Here is a 20,166-nt window from a genome sequence, read left to right as displayed (position 1 = left end):
AGAGTCTTATTCTTAGCAAACATCAAAAATGGTAAGTCTTTTCTTTTTTATGTTACCCTTCTAGAATGCAGCACTTACTATTTTCTGGTCTGGCTGTAGTATTTACTTTATATTCTATCTCATTAATTTGCTAGTGTAATGTACTGTTGTTTCAGTATGTCATAGATGTCATTAAAGTTGGGGAAAATGTGTATAGTAAAAAAAGTAATAAATTAAGTATTGCGCATACTGTGCATGACCTAATTTTCTAATTAGTAAATACTTTGCTAAATCAAAATGATTATTAAGTATCAAAAAACTGTTGTGTCACATTGTCTTTTTTTCCAGTAAGCTGTAGTCATTCTCAAATAATAACTTAGCGAAATAATTAGTATTACTGTATATGCATGTTTTATATAGTGTTTCTTTTTCTCTCTCATAAAGATGTATTTGAAGACTTTATATCTCCAGTAACAGCAGCACAGACACTTTTGCACACATCAGCAAAGAAACGGAAAGATATGTTACAGAAGGCCATGGGCTTTGTCATGACCATTTTAACAAACACTGCTTCTAATGCACGACAGAAAGATGGAGCTCTTCATATGGTTGGAACAGTAGCAGATATTCTTCTTAAGGTATGATTATTTGATAAACTTAAAGCTTCACAACCGAGTAAGATTTCAGTTTATTGACTGGATAACGATTACTTTTTTCTTGTCTTTTAGTGGTCATGAGTGAAATGATGGGGTGCTTAAGGGTGAAAGCTGTATAACTGAGAGGAGACCTCCACATAGCCTTTAAAGGAATGAGGAGAACCGACCAGGGCTTCTGACCTAATGTCCAATCCTCACCTTCTCGTGGTGCACCCTGTTGGGTATCTACTTTGATACTGAACGAATGAGGATGGGCTGGCAATTTGGGATTTAGCTGACCAAATTGTATTCTTATTAGTTTAATCAAATTAAAAAATGATGGTACAACATGACAAAATTTCATGCAGGCTGGGGCGGCGCCCTGTTAAACAAGGCCCCCGTTGTTTTCGCCAGGGAACCAGGGCGAACAGCGAAAACTCAGCTACTGGAAGAAATCTGAAAACACACCCCCAACTCAACATCACCAGAGTTAAAGATCGGTACTATCAACGTAAGAATCCTGAATGTCAAAGAAATGGAGCTAGCTGAGGAATTAGATAAGTACCAGATCGACATAATAGGGGTGACTGAAACAAAAAAGACAAAAACTGGTGAGATCTTTCTGAGCAATAAATACAAAATGTTATATTCAGGAAATGACAATCAAGGAAAAGAAGGAGTAGCCATAGTATTCAACACAAAATATGAGGCTAATCTTCTTGAATGGCAGGCAGTCTCAAGTAGAGTAATGTGGGCAAATATGAGAATGGGAAACTGGACAATGAGACTTATTTGTGCCTATGGTCCAACAGAAGGTTTTACTAAGGTAGACGTGGAGGAATTTTTTGATGCTTTAGAAAAAGCAACTGACACAATGAAAAAGGAAAAGTTGGTCCTTGTTGGGGATCTAAATAGCAGAGTAGGAAATAATTTGGAGAAAAGAGCAAAGCTAATAATAATGGCAAATACCTGTTGGATTTCTGCTCAGGACATGGACTGGTAATTACTAACACCATGTTCCAACATAAATATGTGCACAAATTCACATAGAGAGAAGAGGCAAGGATTAAGAAAAACCTCATTGACTATGTTATTGTTGATAGTGATGTTTTCTGACTGGTGCAGGACACCAGAGTGTACAGAGGATTTGAAATTGGAAGTGATCACTATTTAGTCTTGAGCAGGATAAAATTGAATTTCATATTGAAAAGAATAACATGTAAGAAAGTTTTAAAGCGAATAAAAGTGGAGCAGCTCTCAGATGTCAACTGTAGACTAAAATACAGAAAGATTATTGAAAAGAAAATGAAAGAGTTTGAGAACAGGAATCAAACCTTGGAGATTCAGTGGCAAACTCTGAAGAAAACATTGATTGATTCTGCCAGAGAGGCATGTGGTGAGGTTGTCTGCAAGGATAAAAAAATCAGAACTCCTTGGTGGACAGACACAGGAAGTTAAAGAGGCAGTGAAGGAAAAGAAGAAAGCATATTAAAAGTTCCTGGCAAATAAGTCAGCTTGTGCTCTTAGAGAATACAGAGACAAATGCAAGAAAGCTAACACTAGCTAAACAAAAGTCATGGGAGGACTTTGGCAAGAATATTGAAAATAAATATCAAAAAGGTGGCAAAATATTCTGGAGGTTGTTGAAGAAGCTTAAGAATGGAGGAAAGAGTGCTGTAAAAGGAGTTAGAGATGATGAAGGTGACATGAAAACGGAAGAAAAAGATATCCTTGAAGTATGGAGTAATTACTTTGAAAATTTGCTAAATGAAACAAGCAGTGATGACAGCACAGTCGTAAAAAAACATTGACCAGGCATGCAGTCAGGAATACATATCCATACTTGAAGTAGAAAAAGCCATCAAAGGCTTAAAATGTGGAAAGGCAGCAGGAGTAGATGATATTCGACCAGAAATGCTGAAGTATGGTGGTATAAAAGTCTTACAGTGGCTGCACTGCATAGTTCAGAAAGCCTGGACAGAGGGACGAATTCCTGATGATTGGAGTAGAGCTCTCATAGTACCCATATATAAAAAGGGAAATAAAACTGAATGTGAGAATTAGAGAGGTATTTCCCTACTAAGTGTTCCTGGCAAGATCTATTCAAGTATACTTGAGAAATGATTGAGAAGAATTGTGAAAGAAAAGCTGGGTGAAGAACAAGCTGGATTCAGGCCAAATAGAGGCTGTCAGGATATAACAAAGATCTGTATTTAAGTTTTGTCGATTTGAAAAAGGCATATGACAGGGTGCCAAGAGAGAAACTATTCAATACGCTAGTTATATGGTGTCAGTGGGGCATTATATCAAGCAATACTTAGTCTTTATTTGAGTTGTAAGTCAGCAGTTAGAATTGAAGGAAGTACAGGAAGATGGTTTAATGTTAAATCTGGTGTGAGACAAGGATGTACATTATCCCCCTCTGTTATTCATTATCTATATGGATCACATTATGATGGAAAGTGGTATTAAACATGATATCAAAATTGGAGATGTTAATGTCAGCTCTTTGCTTTATGTGTATGATGTTATACTTCTAAATAAATCCACTACAAGCCTGCAAGATTCTTTGTCTAAATTGAATAACTGTTGTAATAGATAAGGTGTGAAGGTCAGCATTAAAAAGACAAAGACGATGAAAATAGGTAGAATTGCTGAAAATGTCAACTGTGTTGTGAATGGGGAACCTGTGGAACAAGTAGAACATTTCAGCTACTTAGGCATGATTTTTAGTGAAGATGGTAAATTCAATATAGAAATAGACAACAGAATCAGTAAAACTGGTATTGTGGGAAGTCAGTTGAATAATTTCATATGGAATAAGAGAGAAATTAGTCTGAACACTAAATTAGCTGTATACAAGACAGTGTTCAAACCACTTTTAACTTATGGATCTGAGAGCTGGGTCAGAACTAAAACACTTGACCAAAGACTAGAGACCGCAAATATGAGACTCCTGAGAAAGATTATATGCGGGAACAGATGGCATTAATGGCAATATCATATTAAAAACGAGGATATTAGGAAAGAACCTGACATTGTCAGCATCCAGGAATGCGTTAGCAGAGCTAATGTCAGGTGGTATGGTCACTTAAACAGAATGGGAGAAGAAAGATTAGCAAAACTAGTGTTCTCTGTCAGGTTGGCAGGAAAAACGACCCAGAGGAAGACCAAGATATAGGTGGATTGATACGGTACAACGTGCCTTAGACGATAGAAATATAAGATGTGATATTGTTGGAGTCTTGACAAGTAACAGACTGATTTGGAGGAAAATTGTAGATAGGAAGTTTGTAATGATGTAATTTTTTCATGTAGTACTATCATATCCTGTACACCCCTTGAGGGTACATGGCAGGAATTTGATGATGATGAGTGAAATGATAAAAACATTTTTTAATATGTATGAATGTATTATACTTTGGTCTTCTACAACAAAAATTAAGACATTTGTAAATTGGAAAACCAATCAAATGTAAATTTATTTGACCTAGCTTGGTTTAAAAATATAGATTTCTATCCAGTTTTACTTAATTAGGCATGAAACATTTTTGTTCTACATATTTAAAATGACACTAATACTGGATATATGAGATCCGGACTTTGAACATGTAATACATTAGGTATTCCCTGACATTTGTGAACACTTTCCCTTTGGGCTTGTGAAGACCTCCCAATTTGGAAGAAGAAGTCCAAATATGGTAGTATGCAGAAACCACTGTTGATACAATGCATGGACAGAAGACTGGGTTCTGTGCGGATGGGTTTCAATGTTGTGAGTTTTTCACCTTCTATTGCATTATTACTCTTCATCCCCATCGACACTGAATGACATCATGAAATGTTTTTTTTTTTTTTTTTTTTTTTTTTTTTTTTTTTTTTTTTTCCAGATTACAAATCTTCTAAAAAAAAATCCAACCAAAGCATCAATAATATTGCAGAAAAATGTGTTTCCACATCACCTTTACCGACATGCAAAGTCATAATAGTAATATAAACAAAGTACCTCATCACTTACTCTTAGTCAATTCCTATTGGAAGCCCAACTGCCAACCTCAACAACTACCTTCTATCTCTATTATCCAAACTAACTTCACTCAGTTCCTTCCATCACAAAGGCAGTGCACTTCATCATCATACCCCAGTTACACGAACAGTATTTCAGTGGGTGTTCAGGATACTGTGATAATACTATATGAAAAGTATCTGTTACTACTAACTTTCTTTTAACTATTTTCCTTCATATTGGTCTTTTATTTGTCAAAACTCCAGTATTGTCAGATTTTATATTTCAATTGTCTATGGTATTTTTAATTGCATTAATGCATTGCAATGTTGGTTTTCCTCTGAATCTTTTTCTTGTCATTCTGGCATTAAACACCTGTTTTGCTAATTTCCTTTCTTCTCACTTAGATTACCTCTGCTCATACATTACCAGATGCTAACAGTGTTATGATTCTGTTACTGATACTATCTGTTCACTCCTCTAATTTTTCTTAGAACTCTCATATCTCTAGTGTCTAGTCTCTGACCAACTCTTTATTTCTTATTCAGCCTTCAAATCCAGGTTAAAATTGATTTTAAACACTGCTCAAAACTAATTTTGACCAGTATATTCCTAGTTGAGTGTTTTGACTAATATGTCTTTTTTCCACATTTAATTACCATCTTCACTAAAAATTGTGCCTAAAAACATCTGAAATGTTTACTTGTTTCTGAGTTTCCTATTCAAGATGCAGTTTTCAATGTTCCTGCTATTTTAGTAGTTATTCAATTTAGTTAATCAATCCTGCAGAATTATACTGGGTTTATATCATCTGCATAAATTAAAGAGCTGATATTAAGATTTCCAGTTTTGATATGAGATTTAATACTTCTTCATAATGTGATCCATATAGATGATGAATAATAGTGGAAAAATTGAGAACTTAAATTTTAAATGAAGAGATTTAAATCAAGCTCTTTCCTGTATCTCCTTCAGTTTTAACAGCTGACTTACAACTCATATATTTAGCAGTAAATAGTCTATATCTGTAGCATTTTAAGAAGCATTTCTCTTTGCACCTTGTCATACCTTTCTCAGATCTATAAAACTTCTCTGTTCTATAAAGATCTCTGTTATATTCCCATGTTTTTTTAATTGTTTGTCTCGAAGTGAAAATGTTATCCTGACAATCCCTATTTGGTCTGAACTTAGCTTGTTCTTCTCCAAGTTTCTCTTTCATAATTTTTGTTAGCCTCTTCTCAAGTATGCTTGCAATATAAATATCTTCTAATGATTATTTAGAAGAATCTAACCTAGTTCTTCTGACATTTTCTCTTTTCTGTTGATGCCTCTTATGTTGACAGTGCCAATCTTGAATTCTCCTGATGACAATTTTGAATTTGCGGAGTTTGTTCCAGTATCTAACTTTTCACTGTTTGTCTTGGTTCCATGATGAAAACAGCAGGATTTTTTTTTTTAACCTGGCATGAAATTTGATCATGTTTTGCCATCATTTTGTATTTTGTCTTATGCCATATTATGAAAATAATTTGGTCAGCTAGATCCCAAACTATAGGCTCATCATTGTTCATTCAGTATCCACACAGATACCTAATAACACCACAGGAAAGTAAGGATTGGACATTAAGTCAGAAGCCCCAGTCAGTTGTCAACACTCCTTAAAAGGCAATAGGGAGGTCTTCATCAAGTTATTTAGCTTTTGACCTTTAAACAACCCAGAAGTTGATTTCATGCAATTTAATTACTCAAACTGTGGGATCTTTCTTGGAGACTTGTGGATCCTCTTATCTTACTTCATTTCACAAGCCAACTTGGAAAAGAAGCTGAATTCTTCACTATCATTCATGAACTAACACAAATTATTCACCTGCTAACCAGAAAACAGGAAACTTCCTCACCATTCCTCCTAATACTCTGGACCTTTTTTTAACTATCTCTCCTTCGAAATACACCACAGATGTTTACTCTTCTGTTTTTAACTCTGACCATAACCCTATTCATGTTTCCTTTTCTACATATTTATCTCTCCCGGTCACTCTATCTTATATCCTATGGCACTAAAACAGTGCCAATTGGGGTCACCTCTGGAATCTCTGCCTCTTCTCCATGGTCTAATTGCTAATTGTCTGCTCTCTTTAATCCTGCTGTGATTAAAGAAGGGCCTTCATTTCTCACTCCACTCTTCTCATGCAAAACTCCAACCTCTATCAAAATCCTGGTTCTCTAACAATATAAAGGCCGGTCCAAGATAAAAATTCAGCATATCAAAAACTGGCTTTTAATTCAGCCTACACTATATCCTGAAACAAGTGTCAGAAAATCATCAAGATATCTAAAGCAGACTTTGTAAGTGCCATATGCAAAAAAAAAAAAAAAAAAAAAAAAGCTGGTTTCTGCTCAAATGACAGTTGAATCCTTTAGTCTCTCACTAAGGCTTTTAGTCCTGACTCCTGTCCTTCCTTATTTTAAACTCACTCATCCTTAATAGAAATCTTGGTATTAAAGCTAATACCAAGATTTCTATCTTTCCCCTTATCACGTATCCCTCCAACTGTGTTAAAAGATTGTGATCCTGAAGTAATACTGATCCTATATTGTCTATGCTATGTGTCATAACACTAGCATCTTCCCAAGCATATAATCAAGGCATTATCCATCCTCTCCTTAAAAAAGGAGGTAAGTCGCCCAACAAGCTGTTGTCCCATTGCTCTCACCTCCATTATGCTCAAAAGTAATGGAAATAATTAACAGTCTTCTTCACTATCTGGAGACTTAATGCTTTTTTTTGGGACCATACACAATAGTGCAGTGTACAGTAAACCCTTGCCGAATGCGTATTTGCCGAATGCGATTTTTCACATACGCGTTATCTTAATTGTTTCCATTTAATTTGTCAAACGCTAGAATTTCATTCATACGCAGTATGCTGCAGAACGTCGGCCGGCAACCCTGCTTGGTGCTGCCCGCTAGCTGATTGACCCAGGCCGAGTTGCATCATTTCACTCACATTAGCAGCGCTGTAATCATATATTTATCAGTGTTTAACCCTCTTCGCCTTTTGCATTTGTATTTCTTTTAATTTCAAAAATTCAATATGACATCTAAGAGGAAGAATGAAGATAATGAAGCAGCAAAAAGATGCAAAGTTTTGACATTATCTCAGAAAATTGAAATTTTAGATAAGTTGAAAAATGGTACACTTGTTTCATCGTTTGCAAGAGAACTAGCTATAAATGAATCAAGTATAAGAACAATATGGGAGAATGAAGAAAAGATTTGGTCTAGTGTCAAAGCTTCAGGCAATACTTCGGCAAAGGTTGTTCAAGTTTCAAGAAGAATTCCGCAGTTGGAAAAGATGGAAAAAATATTAATAGCTTGGATTGACAATCAAGTAAACGAAAAAGGCTCAGTTGTGGATGGTGTTGCTATTTGAAACAAAACTTTATATCTGTTTTCTTTCGTTTTAAATAAAGATGGCCAATCATCAGAGAAAATTAACTTTCAAGCAAGCAAAGGTTGGCTTGAAAACTTTAAGCGTCATTTTAATTTGCACCATGTAATGCTTCAGGGAGAAGCTGGTTCTGAAGATCAGATCAAGAAGCAGCAGAGAAATTCAAACCCCAATTTTTGAAATTCATTGAAGAAAGGGGTTACGTTCTGCAACAAGTTTTCAATGCGGATGAGACGGGCCTATTTTATAAGCGAATGGGACAACGAACCTACATCACAAAGACACAAAAGGTTGCCCCAGGTTTTAAAGCTTTTAAGGATAGACTCACTTTGCTTTTTTGTGGAAATGCATCAGGCAACTTCAAGTGCAAGCCTCTGCTCATTTATTGATCTAAAATGCCTCATGCATTGCAGGGAAAAAAATTTTGAGCAATTGCCTGTTGTGTGGAAGTTGAATAGAAAGGCTTGGGTTACAAAAGCCCTCTTTAATAACTGGTTTGAAAATTCATTCGTTAAAGAAGTCAAACATTACTTAAAACAGCAAAACCTATGCTTTAAAGTTCTCCTAATTCTCGATAATGCTCCAGGACACGATGCTGAAGCCCTCACAACATTGCATCCAAATGTAGAGGTTTTATTCCTCCCACCTAACACCACTTCTTTAATCCAACCAAGGGATCATAAAAACATTCAAAGCCTATTATGTCAGGCATGTTTACACCTCTGCAAATAAAGCAGACAAAGGAAAGCACGACAAGCTAATGGCATTTTGGAAGTGATTCAACATAAGCCACTGCATAGAAATGATTAAACTCGCATGGGAACAAGTGAATTCATCAACAATGAATGCTTGCTGGCATCAGCTCTGGCAAGAAGTTGTCAACAATTTTAAAGGATTTCCATCGATTGAAAATGAAGCCAAGGAAATCGTACAAATTGCCAAAGCAATTGGTGCTGAAGGATTTTCAGATATGGAAGGAGAAGTCAAAGAATTAATCGAGAATGTAGAATTGGATGATCTTGTAACACCCACCAGCCGACAGTGAAAGCAGCGATGTGAAGAAGAAGATAAAGCGCCTTTAACTTACAAGAAGTTAAACGAATTGTTAAAAAAGGCACAGGAACTGTCTGATTTTGCAATGGAGATTGACCCAAATGAAGAAAGAAGAGGACACTTTATGAAAGGCATTGAAAAATTCTGCGCTCCTTACCGCGAAACTTTTAAAGAATTGCATCAGTCATTGTCCCAAGCAAAAATCACTAGCTTTTTAAAAAAATAATTGTATCATGTACCTACTTATTAAGCAGTAATAAAAATCCTTTCAATTAACATTTGTTTCATTTTTCCCTTTTAATTACAACAATATTTAGGTTAGTTTAAATTATACATACTTACTTTCTTAATTTGAACTATACTTAACAAATTTTTTTCCATAGAATGTTAACTTTGCGGAATGCGATTTTGCCATGTGCGCAATGTATTAATGATGTAACCCCTGCGTTCGGCAAGGGTTAACATGCGACACATGAATGTATAATATTTAGTAATTGTTTTATATCCTAGCTTATTATCTAAATAAGCTTGGTTAGTCAATGAAATTATATTTTTCACTACATCCATTGTTGAGATATTTGCTATATAAAACATTTTTTTTATATGCTTGCAGCAAATTTATGCTTTAATAAACTGTGTTATTTACTTATTTACTTAATTTGCTGTTTTTATTCCCAAAACATTATAACACTAGAGTTAATTAATACAAATTAATTAGTATCACTAATTATATTGTATAGTCAATATAATTAGTTGTCATTGGTGTTTTTCAACCACTAAATTATGTGACCAGAATTACATGTTCATCCCATAATTATAGGATGAGGAAAAACAGAAAAAGCAATTAATCAAAATTCAAAGGAGGCAGAGGGAGAATGCCCTATCTTTATATGAAATTTGTATTTTTTCATAAATTCTCAGGTCATTTGGAGCTACTGTTCTATTAGGATGGTTCATTTTCTAATTTATTTCTTTGTGATGTCTGTAATACAAAAGAAATTGACTTTTATAATGACTTAATTGATTAAACAAATCTGTTTCAGTGCTTTGTTTCTTGCTTTTCTAGAAAAAAATCTATAAAGAACAAATGGAAACCATGCTTGTTACTTATGTTTATCCAGAATTTCAGAGCCCACATGGATTCATGCGAGCACGGGTAAGATTTCTTTATTATTCTGTATAAATTTTTAAAAGAAAACTTTTATACTTGTGTTAATAAACTAGGCAAGCCTGTTCTGATTTTCAGTGTCATAAAAATATGTCAGTTGTCTATATTTATTGAAATATTTTGTTTATATTAATTCATTTGGTTTAGAAATTTTTTATATTTTAAAAAATTACATTTTTTATATTGAGATTAAAATCAATTCAACTATGCACTGAATGCAGATATGCAAAAATCTTTTAGATATAGATATTGTGCAAGCAATATATACCATCATCATAAGATGGTATATACAGCCATCTCCCATTATACCAAACTACTGAAAAGGTCCAATACATATAATGATAATCTAAAAGAAATCACTATAGCAAAATATCCACTAACAAACTGTCCCTATGAGTTTACTATAGCTATAGTTGATTGTACCACTAGGCAGAGGTACAATCCCCCCCCCCGGTTTTTTTTAAACAAACTGTAAAATGTACACACACACGCACACATCATAAACAGTAAACCTGTTTTTTAATTTGATATTTGAACATAATTTAATATCCTATTTATTCCAACTGAGTTCTATCCCCAGTCAACAGAATATAGTTTTGCATCTTTCTCCATATGTTTCAATTTAAATGAAAAATGCCCAGAATTTTTTTCAGTTTACATTATCATTGATACTTTTTTTTTGTTCTCTGAAACATTTCAGACCTTTTAAAAGTTGATCTCAAGCTTAATTTTCATGACATTCACATTTTCGGCATATCTACACAAACTGAATGGATGTTAACCAAATGAATATAATGGCTCCACTCCTAAGAGATGGCAACGATTAGATATAATTAGCACAAAAAAATTAAAATGGCATTGATTCTCCAGGTTAATACAATAATCAAGTGAAGAAAGCATGCAAGGATTTCTTATTTTGTCCTGGCATTAAAATTTGTGCAATAACAGGAGAAAACAAAAAATAAAAATAAATTATATATTTTTAGTCTATTCAATATAACTAAAAGTCCAGTTACCCAGCATAGAACAAGTAACTGCGTTTCTTTAGGCAACTGAGATGCAGCTATGATCACAAGATAATCTGGTTAAGTTTTCTCTTCAGTGTGAAGGATTATCACACCTTCTAATAGACATGATGGCCAAATTGCACTTATCCATGTTTCAACAGATAGCATGCATCTTATCCAGATTTTGCTGCACATATATAGACACCCTGTCCAGTTGAGATATTAATATATGTATTTTTCAAAGTATACAATTTTTACATTAAAATATGTGTTTTGATTTTTTGATCTTTAAATATTGACTACATTAAAAAAAAAGAAGAAAAAAAAAGTAAGGGGTGCTAAACTTAAAATTTCGCTGGGGAACCAGGACCACTAGAGCCAGCACTGACTGAGTGCATAGTCAAATTGATTTTAATCTCAATATAAAAAATGTGATTTTTTTATATTTAAAAAAAAATGAGTTAGAAATAAAATATTTTAATTTAATTCAGTAAGAATACCTTCAATCCGTATATGTTAAAATACAACATAAACGTCTTAAGTTCACATTTGGCGAGAACAAATAAAATGTACTGTCGACGAAGAACTTAAGTCAAGATCCTTGTATGGATTACTGCTATAGATACTGTGTGAATGTTGAATAGTTGTTCTTGACATGATGTTAGGGCCTCCCTCGATGAGTCTGTCGACTCCTTGAAGTTTCCCGGAACAATAATAATAATAATAATAAAAAAAGATAATTAATTGAAATATTTTGAAGAAAAAAAAAAACGGGCTGTTGACATTCCAGATTGTGTTATTTTTATTCAAAATCAAATTCCATAGAATACTTCAGATTGCATGAAGGACACTCTTTGATGACTGCTTTATAGATAATAATATGAAAATTTTTAATCATATCAGATGTGAAGTATGCATTCTGTGAAAAGTTTGAAATACGTAATTAGAAGAATGTAGTTATTTATAATTCAGTTGTTATAAGCGGTTGTGGCAGGGGGGGGTAAAATACTTCAAAACAATCATAACATTTTAATCGATTCTTATAGGACATGTCTCAGATAATTTCTCCTATATATATATATATATATATATATATATATATTTATTTATGTTGCATCTACCCACTAAAGGTTATTTTAAACGGTAAAGAACAACATTATTATTATTATGATTGAAATGAGCACTATACAGATAATAATAATTTGTTTTGTTTTTCAACTGCGAGTTCATTTGAAATACTAATGAATATAATTTTGTGATATTTTAAAATTAGCTTTCAAATAGGAATGTAATGCAATTTAGCATATCTTGTTCATAAAAGCAGAAAGAGTTGTTCTCAAACAGCAGCAGTATATCTAAATCTGTATGCATATATATTTTGGAAACAACCAAAATATTGACTTAGAATTTTCTAATGGAGGAAATTCCAAGTAACACAGGTTTAACTCTTCAAGTCATAAATGTTACAAATCCCCTATAGTTAGTCATTCTCATTATTTCTGATGTTCAGTTGACAAAAATAGCCAGAAAATAATCATGTGCACTTTCTTTTCAAAAATCGCACAAAGAAAGTACATTATAAATCTCCACTCAATGAAAAAGAAAATACTACATATTTTATTTTTCATTGAGTGAAGAAAGAAAATAAAATGCTATAAAATAATATAAAAATATATAATATAATATATAATCATAAAAAAATACTATGTATTTTCTTATTATCATCATTATCTGGCATTTTCTTTTAGTACAAAGAAGAAATCACCCGCATATTTAAAAAAGACATTTTCACTAGTTTAGATAGGTAGCAATTTTTGAAGTAGCGATACTTTTACTACAATTTTACATTAAAATGTATGAGTATGCTTTCCAAGTGATTTACGTTTGTAACAATTGTCTTGTGAACGGTTTGAAAATAAATTATTTTAACCATCAGCAAGATGAATAAGTGGGTCCCCCCCCCCCACACACACACAAAAAAAAGCTGAACACTTATGCACCTATTTTTTTCTTAATTCAGATATTTCTTTCTTTCTTAAATAACTAAATCAAATAATTTATATAAGTTCTTGATAATGAAAGTGAAACTAATTATTATAAATTAAGAAATTATTTTGACATAAATATTATATCAGACTATCAAAGAAATCTCAGTATTTCTATTTAGGATATATATGAAATCAAAACAAGATATTGTTGATGTATTATGCACTACTGCTTGAGGCTCTTTAGTGTGACTTCTGAAGAGGTCTTTCTTTCTCGGTAGCATTGAGAGCAATCTAAGCTTTTAGCCTTTACCTCCAGCTGAGAAGATTATTGTCTAATATTTCTAAGACAAAAGTTATTTCCTCAGAAGATTTTTTCTTGTATTTCTAAGACAAAAGTTATTTCTAATCACATTAAAATTAGAATTTTTTAAGGAAAAAACTAACACTACTGAACTTCTTTTTTGTTGCTGTTACATCCTGAATGAGGAACCTTTAAAAGGAAACAATTCATTCAGGATTTAACAAGTCAGAAAAATCAGCTGAGAGAAAAAATTTGTACTCGAGCAGAAGAAATAAAGTACTAACTATAAATAGAAACAGAATTACCTCCTTTTAGTAGAATGGTAATACCATGTAAAGAACTTTGTGTATAAATTAGTATTATATGAATGCATCATATATACAATGAATGGGTAAATTAGATGTAAACAATAGTCCAAAGGTCATGGGCGGGCCTGAGGCATTGGCAATCTCCGAAAGTGACGCACATTCGTTTCCCAGAAGACGCTGCTAGAGATCTCGCGATGTGCCGAAATCCCTGCGGACAAAGAAAGTAGCGGGCGGGAAAAGATTGCAGAAAGTAAGAGGGCACTGTCGCAGCTAGTAACAGGGTGCTAGAAAATGGGGAAGTGAAGGGAGAATAAAAAGGGTTTGCACCCCTTTCTCAAGGCTTTTTTTCGCCTATTTTGTTGGATGATGATTCGACTTCTCCCGTGGATCGAAAGTTCCTGATGGTGTTTCTTGGTGATAGTACAATATCGGACGGTGTGCTTTTCCCTTCGATGTCTGAATTTCTGCCGGTACTAAAGCGTGAGATGTCAGCATATGCTGTCTTCACTCCTTCGCTGAAAGTTCCAACGGAATAATATCATGGATGTATCCTGTAGAAATGAGGATGGCCTGAAACAGATCGAGAATAGACAAGGGAAAAACGCCAGATGCAGAGCATAGCTTAATCTGATGACCATAGTGACCTACAATGTGGACGCAGGCTTATGGAAGTATCGAAAGGTAATTCAAACAAAGAAGGACAGTTCAGGCGGACCTGGAGATCCTGCCCCAAGAAAATGGTAGTAAAGTACAGATTTTGTTGTATAATTACCCAGTCAGTAAAAGAGAAGAACATTGTAGTGTAATAATAGAGTATGGACAGTATTTAAGAACTTTAAGTGATTATTTAGCAGTGGCTAATGTAAGACATTGTCTGGAATGATTAGATGATTGTGACTAGTTTAATGTGCAAGACTAACATAGTAGGTAGAATATTGATTAGAAGTGTATAATGTGTATGTTATGTGTGTTTAATCTCTAACTCAAAAGAAGGATTTTTTTTGTTCATGCATTAGAGTATTAATCAGTTTGATTTAGCATGTCATTGACTAACTGAAAGTGAGATTTGTCTGAGTGTATATGTCTTTAGACTTTAGATTCCAATAAATGTTTTTTCTTCTATACCTGAATTTTGCCTGTGATATGAATCAAAACTACCACTCATTAATCTGAACCATAGTGGGGGGGGGGGGGGGATGATTGAAAGAAAAGTATAAAATGTTGTTATAGAGGTTGCGACTGCAAACCAGAATTTACTTAGCCACAGTAAAGCGTTTAATTTATGAGTTTAAGCACTAAATTTATTCACCTATGTGCACCAAAAGTCTGGAAAAGTCTCCCTGAATAAGAGTCCCCTCTATTCTAAGATATTGGCTGGCACAGCTTTAAAAAATAAATTTGTCAATATCTGAAGAGGAGATGTTTTTCCAGAAAGAAATTAGAGGATTCATTTCTGTTAGCAAGGAATAACCTTTAACAGTCAGGATAAGCACGTGAGTAAAATTAGGAATCGGCTAGAGATATAGAATTTGCTTTCCTTATAGAATGAACACGTGAGAAGTAATACAGATATTAGAGTTGGGGAAATTTTGTAAGTCGTGTAGTCATTGTAGAGAAGTAAATTCATAAAGAAAGTAAACTATTTTAGGAAAAGTAAGTGACGACATAACAATGTCGCCATGAGATAGAATATTTAACAATGGCACAGACGACAATATTTGACATTGCATACATGGGAACCATTTTTATATGGTGCAAATATAGAAAAGAATTTCTAAAACTTAGACTAATGTCCACACACAGCTGAACAAATGATTGTATATTGCAAAGAAATAGTCTGGAATTTGGCGAATACGATAATATTATTGGCTTACTTCTTTTATTAAACAGTAAAATGAAATAATAGATATTGAATACAGGACTGAGAGAGAGAGGGGAGGGTGTAATTGGAAATTAGCATAAATTTTGAATCCGTCTGTGCAGAATATCTTTCATATATTTTCTTTATATCTACGGAGATTATGCACTATATGCATCATACAAAAAAGTAAATAAAAATCATCTATTGTAATTTCAAGAAGACAAATAAGTTCCTGCAGTGAATTATCACTGCACAATTGTAACGTTTTTGTTGGTCATAAAAGTAGAAACACTTGTTTCTAAAACTGAAGCGTGACGTTCCATATAATGGTATTTTCCAAGGAAAGAATACAAATCTTAATCTTTAACATAATGATTTTCAAGACAAGCATTTGAAAATTCTCAATAATATCTACAGTACGTGAAAGAAGATAAAGCTTTTGTTCTGTTGTACTGATTTGAAGAATGAAAGGCAGTAAATTTAATACCACCATTAAATAATTTCACTGGGAAGAAGAATCTGTTGTCATTAAAAATGAAATGATTAAAGAATTGGTTAATTTTTAATGGAAAAAGAAATGTATGAACAGAAATACACTTTTATTAATACAGACCAGTATTTTACAAATAAACATTTATTAAAACCTGCTGGTAGGTTTTAATAAATGTTTATTTGTAAAATACTGGTCTGTATTAATAAAAGTGTATTTCTATCTATAAAAATGACCAAAAATGTATACCTTAAATGTATGAACAATTAAATTATTTAAAAGTTTACTTTTCTTGATTTTATAGAAGCAAATTCATCCAAAATTTCACATATTTCTAGTTTCTCGCATATATTACCTTCTATTACGACCATTGACAGTCCAACCAGACTTTCCTGTGAAATACTAGATCTTAGATATGTTTTAATTCATTTCTGTCTTGAAAACGATCATTCACCACTTGCTACTGAAACTGAAAATGTCAAAAATATTCAAGGAGAAATTGCAAATTTATAAAAATGCTTTTTAAGTCATTTGTATATATATGTTGCAATATTTTCAGTGGGTCTGAACTGTCACTATCCTTTCTTCACCATCAGTCACGCAACTTGTAAATCATCACAGTGTTTTCTTAGTGTCCTCATCCATATTAGAAATTTCCTTGAAACTAGATAAAAACTGTATAATAAATTTAGTTTAATCCTTTATCCAAGTGTGAGCAAACACAGTTTTCGCCTGAAAGTATCTTCAGGACTGGGATAAGGTGGTACAACACCAGGCACTCCTTGCAAAGGTGGAGCAAGCTACCAACACACCTATCTCAGTATCTCCCATAATGCAAAACGCATCTCCTTGCGGATATGTCTAATGTTATGCATTAAGGGAAGGGCCACTACCCAGACTAGTTTCGACCTTTATTGAGGTCTCTTCAGTGGGAGCCAGGCCCAAGTGGCTCCCACTTGGGCCTGGCTCCCACTGAAGAGACAGAACCCTGGTATCTCCAGGTTCTGTCTCTTCAGAACCTGGTATCTCCACTTGGGCTTGAAGATACTTTCAGGCACAAACTTTGTTTGCTCACACTTGGATAAAGGATTAAACTAAATTTATTATACTCTAACCAAGTGAAAAAAAAAAAATAAACTTTCAAAAAAATAGATAAAAACTGAAATTTGTTAAAGTGACTTGTCAAGAGATCAAACCTGTCAGCCAAAGAATTAATAATAGTGTCCACAATTGGAAGAAAAAATGTAACTTTAAAGTTAGATTGTGGATCAACTGGCGCTTTGTCAGAACATTCATAGCAGAGAAATCTTTTCTTATGTCTGTGTAATGTACTGCTTTTGAACTCAGGAGAAATTTCTAAATCTAATGCTAAATCTTTTGCAGATTCGAATATAGTATTGAAATTTTTATCTGATCTAAATTCTTGAGTAAAGTGGATTACATTATTTAACACGTTTATAGATTCACTTAAATTTGTGTTTAGATTCTGAAGCATTTTACTCACTACACTTGTCCTGCACAAAATTTCATACCATATTATAAGTGAACACAAAAATCCATAATATTTAATTTTCAAAGCTGATGTCTTTGCTTCATATTTTGTGTTATTGTCAATTTGAATATTATCATAAATTTCTACAAAATAATTGAAAACTTCTCCAATATTTTATCTAAGCAAATGAAGAATGTCAATCCTCGCTTCCCATCTAGTATCACATAAAGTTTTAAGTAAAATTTTGGTGTACTTTTTCAGTACATCCCATCGTTTAGTTGAAGCACTAAAGAAATTATAAATTTCTTGTATAGTGCTAAAAAAACTCACTGTTTCAGTATTTACTTTACCAGCATCAACGATCACCAAATTTAATGTGTGTGCTGGGCATGGGATAAAGAGGGCTCAAGGATTAATATTCGATATGTGTCTCTGAAGGCTACTGTGTTTTCCCTCGCATATTTGCTCCGTTATCATATCCTTGTCCCTGTGATATCTAAATTTAAATCTTTTAATTTATCTAAGAGGTACATGGATAAACCTTTTCCTGTTGAATCAAAAACTTCTAGGAATCCCAAAAAATGTACTTCCACAGTAATTATATTTCTTTCATCTTTATGAACAAATCTGGCAATAACTGTCATTTGTTCAGTATGACTTATGTCGGAGGGGGGGGGGTGCAGTCTAGTATTTAAAAAAATTTGGCATTATTTCTCATCTGAACAGTGGACTGAGCAATTTGATTTGAAATTAAAGATATTAATTCATTTTGAATATTACCTAAATAATGAGTGGTTTTTTTTTTTTTTTTTTTTTTTTTGGGGTCTGGATTTTGGCCGAATGATTTGCAATAACATTATCACATTTTGAAAATAATTCTACTGATTTTAAAAAATTGCCATTGTCTTTCTCATAAATAATATCCGATGTCCCACAAAAAACTAGACACTTCCCTGCAAAATATTTTATTATCTCGACTCTTCTATCAAGAAAGCATGCCAATGTAATTTCTCAACTTCATATGCTTGTTCAAGTTTATAGTCTATTGTGGTATGATCTTTTAATTGTTTTTAAAGTTCCATCCACTTTATGAAATATCTTAAATGTGATTCACTTCCTTCACGAGTAGTAAGAATTTCGATAAATTTTGCCAATTAGAATAACCATTGGTAATTAATTTCTGATTTCTTTCATTTGAGAATAATTTGCAACAAAAACAATAAACACGGTTTATGGAAATTGGATATATGAGCCATGTTCTTGGCAAAATTTCATTGTTTACTACTTTATGGTTATAATAAACATTGCTAAAACTTCAACCACAATCATCACTTGGATAAAAATTATTTTTAGTTTGTTTCGATCCTTGTTTTATGAGAAATTTTCGAATATTACCATTGTAGGCCAAGTTGCTGGATCACTGGAATTAAAACTGGTTTGGAGATTTGTAGTGTCACATATGACTGATGTTGATGGTTCTAATAAATCAAAATCGGAAGTCGTATTTGATAGCTGCATAGAATTTGTGGAATGTTGCTTTGCTTCATTTTCATCCTGTTGTTTGTTATCTTTCATATGCTGTTTTCATATCTTCAGACTTTTTGAGAAATTTAGTTAGCTGTCTTCTCAGTTTCTCTTTTTCAAGTTCTTCTGCCACTTTTTTTTTTTTTATTTGCAGCTCCAGATAATTTTTTTTAGCCTCCATTATGCCTAAATTTATTCTGAAATAAAATCTATTGAACAAAAAATTTGGTAAGATAAACAATAAACGTAAATAAAAGATAAAAATAAATACTTAAAGAAATGCATAAATTTTTTTTTTTATTTGTAAAGCTTCAGTTTAAATTTTGAATCTACTTACCTCAGTGTGAATTAACTACACATTCGCTGTCTGTTTAGCAATCAACAGTTCGATGATTAACAAATAATAACCAATTGCCACTTCGTAATAGAGATGAAGCCAGTTGCGCTCCTCACATTCTGATTTGTGAATGCGTTGCATGTAAAAAAAAAGAAAAGGAAAGGCAGTAGTGTAAGACGTCCTCTGTAATACAACACCCCAGACATTCGCCCAGGGCATCTGTGCTTCTGCCAGCTCTATACTACACATAATGAAAAACAACTTGCAGTTTTTGCTAAATGTTATTAAAAGTCGCAATATTTATTAAAATATGAATGTTTGTGATTGTCTGTTGGAAAACCAGTGGTGGTGGTTGTTGGTCGGCGGTAGATAGCGTTGGTGGATTGAGTGGTGAAGACAGAGCTGTAGAGCAAGTGCCCTCCCTCGATGAGTCTTTAGACTCCCTGGAGGTGTCAAATAATAATAATAATATTTAATATGCATATCCACATTGAATAAACCCTAATATTAAAATGTGTTTTTATTTTATTTTGCCTACTCACTTCAGCACCCCTTGAAGAAGGTGC

The 20,166-nt window shown here is 33.2% G+C and overlaps 1 protein-coding gene across 3 annotated transcripts in view; it reads left to right on the top strand.

Annotated features, from left to right (window-relative positions):
• msk (importin-7 msk) overlaps window positions 1-20,166 on the top strand; it is a 321,082-nt gene that overhangs the window by 141,716 nt on the left and 159,200 nt on the right. For all 3 annotated transcript variants that reach the window (XM_090394390.1, XM_090394389.1, XM_090394391.1), the window contains exons 9-10: window positions 424-617; window positions 10,191-10,280. In XM_090394390.1, coding sequence (XP_090250516.1) covers window positions 424-617; window positions 10,191-10,280 — 284 coding nt within the window. The remainder of the gene's footprint in view (window positions 1-423; window positions 618-10,190; window positions 10,281-20,166) is intronic.

This window comes from Typopeltis vanoorti, chromosome 6 (assembly GCF_054136105.1).
Source record: "Typopeltis vanoorti isolate ZY-2024b chromosome 6, IOZ_Tvanoo_1.0, whole genome shotgun sequence".
Classification (NCBI taxonomy): Eukaryota; Metazoa; Arthropoda; class Arachnida; order Uropygi; family Thelyphonidae; genus Typopeltis; species Typopeltis vanoorti.
This window is presented reverse-complemented; position numbering and strand designations above follow the sequence as displayed.